The 15,034-nt window shown below is 41.1% G+C and overlaps 1 protein-coding gene across 3 annotated transcripts in view; it reads right to left on the reverse strand.

Annotated features, from left to right (window-relative positions):
- Positions 1–427: 427 nt before the first annotated feature.
- The window catches only part of TRMT9B (tRNA methyltransferase 9B (putative)), a 74,131-nt gene continuing 59,524 nt past the window's right edge, over positions 428–15,034 (reverse strand). For 2 of the 3 annotated variants that reach the window (XM_059882185.1, XM_059882186.1), the window contains 2 exons: positions 13,522–13,695; positions 428–6,912 (listed from right to left, as the gene is read on the reverse strand). In XM_059882185.1, the coding sequence (XP_059738168.1) occupies positions 5,879–6,912; positions 13,522–13,695 (1,208 nt within the window). In that variant the 3' untranslated portion in view covers positions 428–5,878. The remainder of the gene's footprint in view (positions 6,913–13,521; positions 13,696–15,034) is intronic. The other variant, NM_001076832.1, reaches the window with a different exon arrangement.

The raw sequence follows: 15,034 nt of genomic DNA on the forward strand, positions 1-15,034 counted from the left end.
GTGATGGTGGCCTCATAGAATAAGTTTGGAAGTTTACCTTCCTCTGCAATTTTCTGGAAGAGTTTGAGTAGGATAGGTGTTAGCTCTTCTCTAAATTTTTGGTAGAATTCAGCTCACAGCTCATTTTTAAGGAGTACCCTCTCATCACTTATATGTGGAATCTAGAAAAAGGATACAGATGCAGTGGCACCCCACTCCAGTACTCTTGCCTGGAAAATCCCATGGATGGAGGAGCCTGGTGGGCTGCAGTCCATGGGGTCGCTGGGGGTCGGACACGACTGAACGACTTTGCTTTCACTTTTCATTTTCACGCATTGGAGAAGGAGATGGCAGCCCACTCCAGTGTTCTTGCGTGGAGAATCCCAGGGATGGGGGAGCCTGGTGGGCTGCCGTCTATGGGGTCACACAGAGTCGGACATGACTGAAGTGACTTAGCAGCAGCAGCATTTATTTGCAAAGCAGAAATAGAGACACAGGATGGTACTGGGGGGATGGATTGAAAGATTGGTATTGACATATATTTGACCATATGTAAAATAGATAATTAATGAGAACCTACTGTATAGCACAGGGAACTCTCCTCAATGCTCTGTGATGACCTAGATGGTAAGGAAATCCAAAAGAGGGGATATATGTATATGTATAGCTGATGCACTTTGCTGTGCAGCAGAAAGTAACATAATATTATAAAGCAACTATCAGTTCAGTTCAGTTCAGTCACTCAGTTGTGTCCGACTCTTTGCAACCCCATGAATTGCAGCACGCCAGGCCTCCCTGTCCATCACCAACTCCTGGAGTTCACTCGATTCAGGTCCATCGAGTCAGTGATGCCATCCAGCCATTTCATCCTCTGTCGTCCCCTTTTCCTCCTGCTCCCAATCCCTCCCAGCATCAGAGTCTTTTCCAATGAGTCAATTCTTTGCATGAAGTGGCCAAAGTACTGGAGTTTCAGCTTTAACACCATTTCTTCCAAAGAAATCCCAGGGTTGATCTCCTTCAGAATAGACTGGTTGGATCTCCTTGCAGTCCAAGGGACTCTCAAGAGTCTTCTCCAACACCACAGTTCAAAAGCATCAATTCTTCGGTGCTCAGCTTTCTTCACAGTCCAACTCTCACATCCATTCATGACCACTGGAAAAACCATAGCCTTGACTAGACGGACCTTTGTTGGCAAAGTAATGTCTCTGCTTTTCAATATGCATTGTATAGTGTAATACACATTAATCTTAAAAAAGTAAGTGAAGAAAAAGAAAAAGAGCCACATAGTCTATGATACCTTTTAAATGAAAGGTCCAGAATCGGCAAATCTATAGAAACAGAAAGCATATTAGTGGTTACCTTAAGTTGGGGGGACTGGGTGGGTCATAGCAGGGTTTCCTCCATCTGCAGATGATGAAAATGTTCTAAATTTTATTACAATGATAGTTTCACAACTCTATGAATATACTAAAAACCTCTGAATTATATACTTTAAGTGGGTGAATGGTGTGGTATATGAAGTATATCTCAATAAAACTGCTACCAAAAAAGAGTACCCTCCCCCACCAAGATCAACAACTATTAGAGGGTAGATCTTCTGTCCTCCTCCAAAACTATTTATTAAAAAAAAATCTGACAGGGCTTATTCTTTTGTGGCCATGAATATACGAGCACATTAACATTCCTGGCTGATTTATATTGGGATTATTTTTTCTCTGGTTTACTGCCAGTTTTTGCCCGTCCAACTGATGGTCAGTTAAAACCCAGAGGAAGTCCGGACATCTAGAATTTGGAAGGACACAGAAAAGCAAACAAAAACGGGAATCACACACCATCCTGTGTATAGGAATGTGTGGTGAAAGGGAGGACTGAACCAAATTGATACTCCAGGACATGTTAGATGGCTTGTTAGTGACATGCTGGTGTCATTTGGTCATGTTGCTGCTGCTGCTGCTAAGTCGCTTCAGTCGTGTCCGACTCTGTGGGACCTCATAGACGGCGGCCCACCAGGCTCCCCCGTCCCTGGGATTCTCTAGGCAAGAACATTGGAGTGGGTTGCCATTTCCTTCTCCAATGCATGAAAGGGAAAAGTGAAAGTGAAGTTGCTCAGTCGTGTCCGACTCTTTGCGACCCCATGGTCTGCAGCCTACCAGGCTCCTCTGTCCATGGCATTTTCCAGGCAAGAGTACTGGAGTGGGGTGCCATTGCCTTCTCCATTGGTCATGTTAGTGACAGTTTTAAAAGTAAAAATTTAAATGGGCCAGCTGCTTATTTCTTACTCTAATGTTATTTTGCATCCTTTGTCTGTGATAATGCACTTTCCCCCAGATCATTTCGTTATATGGAATTCCTTAAGTAGGCCAGCAAGGAATTGATAAGCCCACGGAGGTTTCTATGGACCTTCCGACATGCTTCCTTCCATGTCAGATAGTGGCATCTGCAATGATGCCAGCAAGTAAAGGAGAAGCAGGAAAGACACTCCAGTGTTAATAATGGAATCTAAGTTTTCAAAGTACATACTTTGAATTGAAAAGTAAAATCTATAATAGAGGAAGTTAAGGCCAACTAAACACTCACAAATGCTGTGTGTGTGTTTAAACTCACTTAGATTTGTATTTCCTTTTGGGTATAGTCCTAAGATGAACAAAATTTTAAATCATCAAGATATTTACATGTATGTATCATGTATATATGAAGTATAAGGATATATTATATCCATATGTGTGAAAGTGAAATTGTTAGTCGCTCAGTTGTATCCGACTCTTTGTGACCCCATGGACTATAGCCAGGCAGGCTTCTCTGTCCATGGGATGCTCCAGGCAAGAATACTGAGGTGGGTTGCTGTGCCCTTCTCCAGGGGATCTTCCCAACCCAGGGATCAAACCCACATCTCTTATGTATCCTGCATTGGCAGTGGGGTTCATCCCTAGCACCACCTGGGAAGCCCCAAGAATACTAGTTCATCTCAGTTCCGTTGCTCAGTCATGTCTGACTCTTTGTGACCCTATGAACCGCAGCACGCCAGGCCTCCCTGTCCATCACAGACTCCCGGAGTCCACCCAAACCCACGTCCATTGAGTCGGTGATGCCATCCAACCATCTTATCCTCTGTCGTCCCCTTCTCCTCCTGTCCTCAATCTTTCCCAGCATCAGAGTCTTTTCAAATGAGTCAGCTTTTTGCATCAGGTGGCCAAAGTATTGGAGTTTCAGCTTCAACATCAGTCCTTCCAATGAACACCCAGGACTGATCTCCTTTAGGATGGACTGGTTGGATCTCCTTGCAGTCCAAGGGACTCTCAAGAGTCTTCTCCAATACCACAGTTCAAAAGCATCAATTCTTGTGCACTCAGCTTTCTTTATAGTCCAACTCTTTATAGTTGGACTATAAAGAATAGTAGAGTGGGTTGCTATTCCCTTCTCCAGGGAATCTTCCCAACCCCAGGTATCAAACCCAGGTCTCCTGCATTGTAGGTGGATTCTTTACTGTCTCAGCCACCAGCAAAGCCCACATATATATAAAGTAAAGAATCTGCCTGCAATATAGGAGCTGCAGGAGATATGGGTTAGATCCCTGGGTCGAGAAGATCCCCTGGAGGAGGATATGGCAACCCACTCCATTGTTCTTGCTGGAGAATCCCATGGACAGAGGAGCCCAGCTGACTATAGTCCACTGAATGACAAAGAAGACTGAAGTGACTTAGCACACACGTATGCGAGTGTGTGCGTGTGTGTGTGTGTGTGTGTGTGTGTGTATATATATATATATATACACATACATATATATATACCTCTCCAAAGACAGAAGTAAGATTTAAGAGTGTTTTTCACATGAATATACCAAAGAGAGATTATCAACTGGAAAGTCAGTTGTTTGCATACAAAATAATCTGGGTGAATAGAATCCTTGTGCTCAGCAGTTGAAGACTGAAAGATTGGTAGTATTAGTGTTTTTTTATTTATAGCCTTGTCAAATCAAAATTATGTGAAAATATTCTTCTCTCAAAAACCATTCTAGAGAGTTAGCTTATATAAAGTGGTGTGTGTGTGTGTGTGTGTGTGTGTGTGTGTGTGTGTGTAGGACGTTGCACATAAAGGTTTGCTCAAAGCTTTTCTGGCGCCGTCTAATGAACTGAGTTCCACGTAAGTGGTGGAACTTACGTGGTGGCTTCCCTCCCAGAAAGCCATGACTTTATAAACAGATTTCAAGCAACAAGGCTGGTAATGAAGATGTATGTGACAACAGATTTCAAGGAGAGGAAAAATCCATTCATAATAGAAGGGTCATCAAGCCTTAATTAGAAGAATGTCTCTGACTCTGAGAACATTTCTTTCCAACAAAAACCCCACTTACACTCATGGCTTAATATCCTCATTTAAGAAATGGAAGACATTAAATTAAATTTTAATTTATATTCCACTTTTATGTTTGTTTTTATCATCCCTCTAATGCAGACTGTGTGCAGAACAATACAAATCATAGATCTCATTTCCACCCAACAGCCTCATCAACTGAAAAGGTGATGACACAATCTTATTTTGAAGCCAAGAGAATAATAAACTTCAATACTTTCAGATGCACATTAAAAATAATCCTTTAAACTTCTTTGAAAGTATCATCAGTATTTTTAGTTAGTGCACAATCACTGAAGAGAAAAAGTTATACTACTTTAGTAATTTCAGTGGAAAGCAAAACAAGAATTGGGTATCTTCCAGGTTTACAGTAGCCCATACAGTAAAAAGGCTTTTGTCAAGTGTTGATTCTCTCCTCATTAAGGAACTGTCTGAGACTGTATTCCTGGGTCAACTCTTGCCTGCTTTTCCGAATCATAGCTATGTCTCAGTGTCCACGACATGGATATAAACAGATCCATGGTTAAAAGTAAACATGTGGTGATCAGGCAATGCCCACCTATCCATTTGTCTATAAAGTGGCAGAAATTGAACCTTTAGTTAGTAAGATTTGATTGTGTAAATTCTTACTACAACCATTAAAATGTAGTCCCTTTCAAGAGGATAAATGCCCAGATATTATTGTTTAAAATCCAATAGTTAGCCCTCCACCAAGTCCAAATATCTTGCACTTTAATGATCTACTTGTATCGAGAACCAAAATAAAATGCTGCTTCAATCAGATTTTTATTTTCTAAATATCCCTTCAGTGCATAAGAAAAGCATCATTCCCAGATGAAAATTCATTAGTCAGTCTTGGACCTTCCGTGACTGGATACTCCTGCTTCTAATAAGGTTGGAAAAATACCTCCTGGATAACTTGCAACGTCTTCTAGTGCCCACATATCTACTCTGCATGCTGACAGTGCCTTTAAAAGCCTTCTGGGCAACATCAAAAACCTTGTTATTTACTTACCTTGAAGCAAGTTCACTTATCATTTAGAAAAGTTCTCAGAACCCTGCTTGTCTCTCTCCACTGTCTCTCACCTTTCTAAAGACTTTAAGCAGAAGCAAGGCCTTGGCCATGAAATAATTGATCACATTTGTGCAGTGGTAAATTATAACTAGAGATAGGAATTACCCCTTACTGCATACAAATGATGTTTTTACAAGGTATACTTAAAAGCAGAATCTTTTGAAATCACAATATAATACTGAAAAACATGTACACATGTATTGTTAGGGCAGTTTGCCCATATCGGAGTTCATGTTCTATTGCTTATTCAGATCTCTTCTATTAACCTTTAACCACAAAGACTCTGTCAGATGCTTTAGATAGCCAAGCACTGCGCTTGACTGAAAAGATGCTGAATTCATAGTCTGTAGAGAATCTAAATAGATTAAACACAGACCAAATAACAACGTTGGATGCCAGTTCCAGGAACCACATCACAAACCCAGTGAGAAGAACGTGGTTCCTCTTTTGGAGGGCGTGTCTGAGATGATCCCATCAGTCACAGCTCTCCCTCTTCTCTGCAATGACACACCAGTTGCCATGGTCGTTCCCAGAGCTCAGAATGTGGAGCTCCGACACACTCTCCTTCAGCAGGCCGCAGAGCTCACCTTCTCGAAACACGTGGTAATAACGCATAAAGGCTCTGGAATCCAAAACGTCGGGCTGTTGTTCTTCGACAGAAATGGCGTCCCCTGGGTTGGAGTCTGTGGAATCTGCTGCAGAAATCCTCCTCCATAATTTACTACCAGAAGCGGTGCCCTCTTCTAAGTTACCTTCATCCACACAGCTCTCCTTAGCATTGGCGCCACCCAGAAAATTCCCATCTCCGTTTCTCCTTATGACTCCGGGATGGTCTCCGTTTAGCTGTTTGCATGTGGTGGGCGCCCTCAGCCACTCCCGAGGTCCTTGAGATGGCTCCACAAACACTTCCTCATCTAAATTTTGCTCTCCTGCTGACAAAGTCTCTGGATGACCTAAGTCGAAACTTGAGTGTCTTGAAGGCTGGATGGATATTGCGCTATTGGCCCAACTTTCTGTGCTTTTCAGGGGTCTCACTTTTTCAATTTGCTTCCTCAGAGTGGATTCATCCAAAGATCTAGAGGAAAACCAGGAGCGAAACGATTTCCCCAGTGTGTTATAGAATCCGTTTTCTTCCTCGCCTTCCTTGGAAATATTTGCACAGCAGGTGCCAGCCAGAACAGAGTCGCAGTCCACACTGTGGGACCGCTTCGAGTTGCAGCGCCCCTCAAAACACACGGAACAGTGACAGGCGGAGCAGGCTGGGTGGTAGGGATAGCCTCTTTCTGGGTGCCCACACTCCTGCTTTCTCCCCGGCTGGCCGGATTCCGAGAGGCGTTGGGAGCACAAGGCTTTGTTCCAGGGAACAAGCACGTCTTGCTTCTCAAAGTGCCGGTTCTTCTGTTCCATGGCCCAAACATAAATCATCAGCTGGCCCCCAGGAACTAGGACCCTGGCCATTTCTTTTATGGCTCTGATTCTTCTTTGTTTTGTAGAAAAATGATGTATGACTGAAAAAGAAGAAACTGGATCTCAGTGTGTATACACATTTATAGACTAGTATTTTCTATATAAATACTAGTCTACACATTTATAGACTAGTGTTTTCCATGTAACAGTGATGCAATTTTGATGAATACTGGAGTGGGTTACCATTTCCTCCTCCAGGGGATCTTCCCAACCTAGGGATTGAACCTACATATCTTGCATCTCCTGCATTGGCAGGTGGATTCTTTTCCCACTGTGTCACCTGAGAAGCCCTTGACATGTTGTAAGTTCTCCTTATTTCCTGCAGCTTGGGCAGATGGTAGAAATAGCACAGACCTGGTTTCAGGAGAAGCATAATTTTTAACTTTGTTTCCTATATCGGCAGACCCTGGAGATACTGTGGGTTTGCTTCCAGACCACTGGAATGAATAAAGTCACACGAATTCTTGGTTTCCCAGTGCATGTAAAAGTGATACTTACACTATATTGTAATCAGTTAAGTGTGCACTAGCATTATGCACTAAAAAACAATGTATGTACCTTAATTTAAAAATATTGCTAAAAACTGCTAACCATCACCTGAGCCTTCCTTAAGTCATAATCTTTTTGCAGCAGTACACCCAAGATCACAGGTCACCACACAAAGATAATGATAATGAGAAAGTTGAAAACGTTACTAAAATGTGACACAGGGACCCAAAGTGAGCAAACGCTGTTGGCAGAACAGCGCCAATAGACAACAGGCTCAGTGCAAGGTTGCCCCAACCTTCCATTTGTAAAAACGCAGTGTCCGCAAAGTGCAACAAAATGAGATGCCTCTGCTTATTAGACAGCTGCTGCTGCTGCTGCTAAGTCGCTGCAGTTATGTCCGACTCTGTGCGACCCCACAGACGGCAGCCCACCAGGCTTCACCGTCCCTGGGATTCTCCAGGCAAGAACACTGGAGTGGGTTGCCATCTCCTTCTCCAATGCATGAAAGTGAAAAGTGAAAGTGAAGTCGCTCAGTCATGTCTGACTCTTAGTGACCCCATGGACTGCAGCCTACCAGGCTCCACTGTCCATGAGGTTTTCCAGGCAAGAGTATTGGAGTGGGGTGCCATTGGCAACTAATCTTGGACAATTATGTAACTTCTCTGGAGTCTGTCTCTTCATGTATAAGAAGACACCTAGAATAAACAATCTGTAAGGCCTCTTCCAGTTCTAAAATCCTGTGAATTTCATTAGCCAGAAGAACGACCAGTGTGAATTAATACAATTTGAAATGGAGAGCTAACCCTAAGTTAGGTAAATGTTCCCTAGTAGAATTCTATGAAATAACTTGTTTTAATGAATGATTTGTACTTCTGAAGCATCACAAGATTGACACCACTGGTTGATTAATACAGTTGGTTAATAAGCAAGTGTAAGTAGAGAAAATGTTAAAAAAAAATTTCTGTTTAGAAAATGCAAAGGTAAGCCATCCAATCTCCAAACCAAATGATTCCTTATAATTTTTAATAATATAATATGAAATTGTATTTACTTAAGAAAAAGCAACTTACCGGTCACTGTTTTACTTGCAGTTCTTTGCAAGTTAAAATGAGAGTCAAGTGGGATTGCCTGTATCTAGTCTTAGGGGGGTTATTAGATGCATTTTTATCAAACAGGATTTAGAAAGTACTAGTCTGTTATCTATGGGGTCACACAGAGTCAGACACGACTGAAGTGACTTAGTAGCAGCCACAGTCTGTGAGCTCCTAGAGTTTAATCACACTGTGTTAAGAAAAAACATCACATTATTTTTCCTCACACAAGCTTATCACTTATTTCAGGTAGGAAATTGGCTCTAAAGAGAATCTGGACATTGCTGCTCAGATGTGAGTAGAGCGGCTGAAACAGCGCCTATAACCTTAGCATAATGCAGAGGTACAAATAAATCTCTTTAGTTTACACGGCACAGAGAGCTAGTAAATGTCTAAAGTGAGATTATTATATAGATAAAGCTGTCAAAGCAAGATTATCCAGGAGGCACACTTTGTGTTGTTCCCAATCAGGTTTGCTTTCCCATCAGCAGAGCACAAACCCTGGTTTCTCTTACTATACCATGCAGGAACCTAGAGGCCCAAGGTTCAAATGCATTTAAATTAGTTATTTACAGCTGTGCTGGGTCTTCGTTGCTGCATGGGTTTTTCTCTAGCTGTGGCCACTCTCTGGTCGCAGTGCGCAAGCCGCTTGTTGCAGTGGTCTTGTCGCACAGCACAGGCTCCAGGCCTTGCGGCTTCAGCAGTTGCGACACACGGGCTCAGTAGTCGCAGCGCCGGGCTCTAGAGCACAGACTCAGTAGTTGGGGTGCATGGGCTTAGGGGATCCTCCCAGATCAGGGATCAAACCTGTGTCTCCTGCACTGACAGGCGATTCTTTACACTGAGCCACCAGGGAGACCCTCAGATGCATTTAGAGAACAAGACACCAGTGTATTTTGTCCTGGATCTAGCAGTGATCAGCTTTGTGATTGTTGACTGATCACTTTACTTCACTAGGTGTCAGGCTAGTGACAGTGAAGAATGAGCCCTTTGCAAAGGTCAGTTTGAAAGCTTACACTCTTTTTTTTTTTTAATTTATTGATGTCTTTTTAAATTTTTGTTATTTTTTGGCCACACCATGCAGCAAACAGGGCCTATGGGATCTTAGTTCCCCACCCAGGGCTCCAACCCAGGCCTCCTGCATTGGGAGTGCAGAATCTTAACCACTGGGCCACCAAGAAAGTCCCCCCCCCAGAGCTTACACTTCTTGAGTAGTGTCTTGGTCAATGAGCCAAAAGGGGGCAGAGAAGTCAGGATTGAGTCAGATTTAGGAGAGCACTAACATTCAGATCTGTGACTACTCCTGGTCATTAATATATCCCATAGCTTGCACCTAATTCACCCTGAAACTTCCATGGGTGTGTTTTCTAAACGTAGTTGATCCTTATCACCTGTGGATTCTGTATCCACAAATTTGCTCACTTGCTAAAATTTTTTTATAACTTCAGAAGTCTGTATGCTCAGCATTTTTGTGGTCATTCCTTGACGTGCATAGAACAACCCAAAAGTTGAGCTTCCCAAGGCACGTGTTCCCAGCTGGGGTCTGAGGAGGAGCTGATCCGTTCCTGTCTCAGCTCTCGTAGTGTCAACAAGTGTCCTTTTCACGGTCTATTTAGTGCCGTGTGTTTTGCATTTTTGTGTTTTTGTTCATGATTTCTCTGTTGATTAATTGATAAAAATATTGTGACCAGAGGCTCACAAGAACCTAATCCTGTGTTTCCCCTGGGAGCAATGGTTCGGTATTTATTAATTCAGTGTTCACAGGACATTATAGAACATAACTTCTGTGAATAATTAGAATTGACTGTGTTTTTGTGTTTTGACTGTGAGAGGGGAAAAAACACCATTAAAATAGGATGATTTTAATACAGCAATGTCTTTTTAGCAGACTTTATAGGCCTTCAACACTTTAGGATTCTTGGCTTCAGAAGTTTTGCTTTTAAGGAAGAATATCTTTACACTTTTCATTCCTTAATATTGCTTATGTGATAATCCATTTTAATACCATAATTTCACCCAGGAAATATCTGTATCTTTTATATATTTAATATATAATACTAAGTAACTTTTAAGCCAGATGTTTTAGAAAAAGAAAAACTTACAGTGCATATAAAATGTATTATACATGCCTATACACACATATTCTATTAAGAAACATTGTAAATAAGTGGGACTTAAAGATGTATTTATATGAATTAGCAATGTCAGGAAACTGTGTTGAATTTTAAAGAATAGAGAAGTCCCTTGTTGTTTAAAAATCATAATTTAAAGGCAAAAGTAGCACTTGGTGTATGTTTCCTGTAGGATAGGGTGTTGATTGAACACATGGGTAGGTCGAATTCAGTGACTGGATTCCAGAATCATATGAGGTTACACATAGTCATCTTAAAAGTCCTGTTATATCTTGGTATTTTATGATGTATTGTTATTTAATTTTTCAGGTGTGTCTCATTTGACTATAAGTATTCGGAATCCATGGGTTTAGTAGGGTATGGTCATGCCACCTGAAGAACTAGAAACTGCAGAGAGGTCAGAGAAGTGCTTGCTCTTCTTTTGTTTACTTCAGTTGTAGAATTTCTATGGCCAGCAACCTACAACAGGCTGTGCTGCTGAACCTATAAAGTCTATAAAGGTCTATAAAGTCTGCTAAAAAGACATTACTGTATTAAAATCATCCTATTTTAATGATGCTTTTTTCTCCTCTCACAGTCAAAACACAAGAATACAATCAATTCTAATTATTCACAGAAGTTATGTTCTATAATGTCCTGTGAACACTGAATTAACAAATACTGAGCCATTGCTCCCAGGGGAAACACAGTAGAAGCAGAATTCTACAACCTCAGCACTATTGGCATTTTTATTTTATTTATTTTTATTTTTTTTATTTTTATTTTTTTATTGGCATTTTTAAACAAGCTGGATAATTCTTTATTGCAAGGCAGTGGGGACCAAGTAGACAACAGTTGAACATAACAACGCTCAGTTGTGACAACCAAAAATGCCTCCAAACGTTGACAAATATCCCCTGAGAGTGGGGTACAATATAATCTCAAGTTGAGACCCACTGGCATGAAAAGTTGTTTTACCCCATTTCAATATATGGACAAATTTTTATAAAAATTTTATCATCCTATTCTAAAAGTAAGTAGAAAGACTGTTTCTTTTTGTTATCTGTCAGTAAAACAAAAGGAATGTATAATTGGGTTTGATGCTTACCCTCTCATATTATTATTAAGAGACATGGAAAATATATATTTATATATTTAAAAATAGTAAAAATATATTTTTTCATGTTAAGCAAGAAATGCCAACATACAGCATTCTAAATAGGGAAGTAAATCTATATGGACATAGGAGAGACAGTTTAGTGAAATTTCTCCTAGTTCTAAATGTAAAAACTAACTGGAAAATGACCACAGTTCATAAAAACACATGCTGGGTTTCCACTGAAGGAAGCGTTTTTCACTGGAAGATGGCAGCCAGCTGTTCTCATCTCATCTTCGGGCAGGAGACTTCAGCTGGACGAAAAGAAGGACTCAACAATGTACAACATGGAGCATTTTCTGAAAGAGCAAAGTTGGTCAGTAGTCCCACACCCCAGCGGTGGTTCAGCAGCACAGCCTGTTTGTAGGTTGCTGGCCGTAGAAATTCTACAACTAAAGTAAACAAAAGAAGAGCAAGCACTTCTCTGACCTCGCTGCAGTTTCTAGTTCTTCAGGTGGCATGACCAGACCAAAAACTTTCTTCCTACTGAAGATTCAGAGGACAGTGTAGTGTTTCTTGGTTCAACAAGAATCCCTTCTCTTAATTCTTACAACCAAATGGAGTTAACAGTTTCAAAAGCAGAGAAGTAGGGCTGTCAAAGAGCAGGTTTCCATGACAACCATCTCTTGCCAGTCCTAACTGGTTCCAAGGTCATGACATCCAGGTCTGCATCCCCTCACTTTGCAGATATACAGTTCCCAATTAGTGTGAATAAATTGATTTCTTGTTTATTTCAGGAGAGAGAAAATAGTCATATTCTGTATGTTTATTAATATCTAGCAGTTTTGTATAGATTCACCTTGCTTTGATAAAGCTTGTTATATTCAAATATGTTAATTATTTTAAAAGTGTGTTGGAGGAAATAATTTGCCTTGCACAAGATTTCTCACTTTGAAAAAGAACTTGCCATGATATTCCCTTACATAGCATGATTCTCTAGTATATTTAAATATGACTAACATACTAGGTTTCAGGAATACATGTATTGGGTAAAATGAGCCTTGTGCTCAGTCACTCAGTTGTGTCCGACTCTTTGCGACCCCATGGACTGTCAGGCTCCTCTGTCCATGGGATTTTCCAGGCAAGAATTCTGAAGTGGGTTGCCATTTCCTCCTCTAGGAAAATGAGCCTTATCTGTACATATCTCAGGCATGGATTTTTGCTGTTTCTTTTCATTTTTGGCATGTGTATTTTATGGGCACACTTGTTGGGAGAATATGACAGGTGTATTCCCTAGATTTTTGAATGATCTCTGACAGTGAGAGAACGGGGAGGTGGGCAATGTAAAACCAGTGCAGTCTGGGACCAGGTGGGGCTGTCTTCCCCAGAGACTTCTGTACCATGAGTGGCAGGTTGGTGACATCCTTCCAGTGACAGTCAGTGCATTACTCTTAGAATATTCTGCTAGTAAAGGCCACACTTGTGGGCTGAAAAAAGTAGCATGACTTCTAGAGATCTACTTCACGTTGTAAGAAGCTGGCTTCATTTCAGTAGAGCAAAGTACTGTTTTCAATGAGTACAAGCCTAATAGTTAGTTTGTCATTCATAAGTGGAAGAAACTGGAATGAGTCGTCCAAAAGAGGAAAGCAACAGTTTGAGGGTTAAACTAGATAAAAGAATCTCATGTACCACTGTAAGGACACTTGAAATTAAATAATTCAGTTGAAATGCTTTTTTAAAAATTAGATAAAATGAATTACATGGATCTTTCTGCAAAGAATGGCTGTTGAGTTGTGAGAGTGTCCTCAACCAGGTAGCGTTATTCTCACGGTGAAGAGCGACCCTGTGATGGGGTTGCCTTACCGCCTATGGAGATGATGGCATCGAAGCCCTGATCCCTGAAGGGGAGGTTAAGGTTGTCACACACCATGACTTCACAGCCTCTGCTCCGGGCAATCTCGACCAATGGTGCACAGTAGTCACAGCCCAGGGTATGTACCTGGCTGTTCACTTTCAGATACTTTCCAGTCCCACAACCTGTAAGAGAAAAATCTGTGTTACAAGCTATCCTTAGTGGAAAATGCAATACTGTTGGTTACTTTGTCTTGCTGCTGCTGCTGCTAAGTCGCTTCAGTCGTGTCCGACTCTGTGCGACCCTCTGGACTGCAGCCCACCAGATTCCTCCGTCCATGGGATTTTCCACGCAAGGGTGCTGGAGTGGGGTGCCATTGCCTTCTCCATACTTTGTCTTAGGGAATAGCCATAACTTTGATACAGGCCAACCTTGGAGATATTGCGGATTCCATTCCTGACCATGGCATTAAAGCAAGTGTTGCAATAAAGTGAGTCACGCGACATTTTTTTGGCCTCTTGGTGCATTTAGAAATGGTGTTTACACTGTAGTCTTTTCAGCGTGCAGCAGCATTAAGTCTACAAAAACCATGTACATACCTCATTTTTAAAATAGTGTATTGCTGAAAAATGTTCACCATCATCTGAGCCTTCAGCAAGTCATAAATGTTTCTTCTGGTGGAGGCTTTGAAATACAGGGAGAATCACCACAATGTGACAGAGAGACACAAAGTGAGCAAATGCTCTTGGAAAAATGGCACCAGTAGACTTGCTCAGGCCAGGTTGCCACAAACCTTCAGTTGGTGCCAAACACAATACAGTATCTGGGAAGTGCAATAAAATGAGGTCCACCTCACTCGCCAAGATGGAACCCAGCACGGACTGAAGGTGCACACAAGCGAAAAGCCTCAGAGAGCAGGACATGTTAGTACATAGAGAAAAGGAAATGGAAGTGGGAAAAGGAAACATTATGTATTGACTATTTAATAAGGTCATGTCCATAGGGGTTTCTTAACATGACAGCAAGAAACATCAGCTGGCCCCCAGCAGATAGTAATAGTTCCTAGTATTATTATTTAAATATAATTAAATATTAATATATAATATTAATAATAGTAGTGCTATTATTATTCATCCTATTATTAATAATAATAGTTCCCTAGTATTCTAGTGATAGGGTCCAGTCTCTTTATAAGTTACTTGCACATACATTTTTCTCTAGATTTATGTGTTCTGGGCATTTAGTCTTGTGTTATCAAAACTTCTTACCACTTGCCACTATGTAACAACTTTTCAACTTCTATAACAACTTATAAAATAAGTTATACAATGGAACGGGCCTTTCAGAAATTTAAAATTTGAATGAAAAAAGGGTTTCAGTATCTTTTTATCCAATCTGTTGTCAGTGCTAGCTCTCGTAAGTTTATTTTTAAAAGAACTTCTTTGTTCACTTATGGCTGTGCTGGCTCTTGGTCACTGAGCGCGGGCTTTCTCCAGTTGCGGAGAGTGGGGGCCAGTCTTCGTT

This window comes from Bos taurus, chromosome 27 (genome assembly GCF_002263795.3).
Source record: "Bos taurus isolate L1 Dominette 01449 registration number 42190680 breed Hereford chromosome 27, ARS-UCD2.0, whole genome shotgun sequence".
In the NCBI taxonomy this organism is placed as follows: domain Eukaryota; kingdom Metazoa; phylum Chordata; class Mammalia; order Artiodactyla; family Bovidae; genus Bos; species Bos taurus.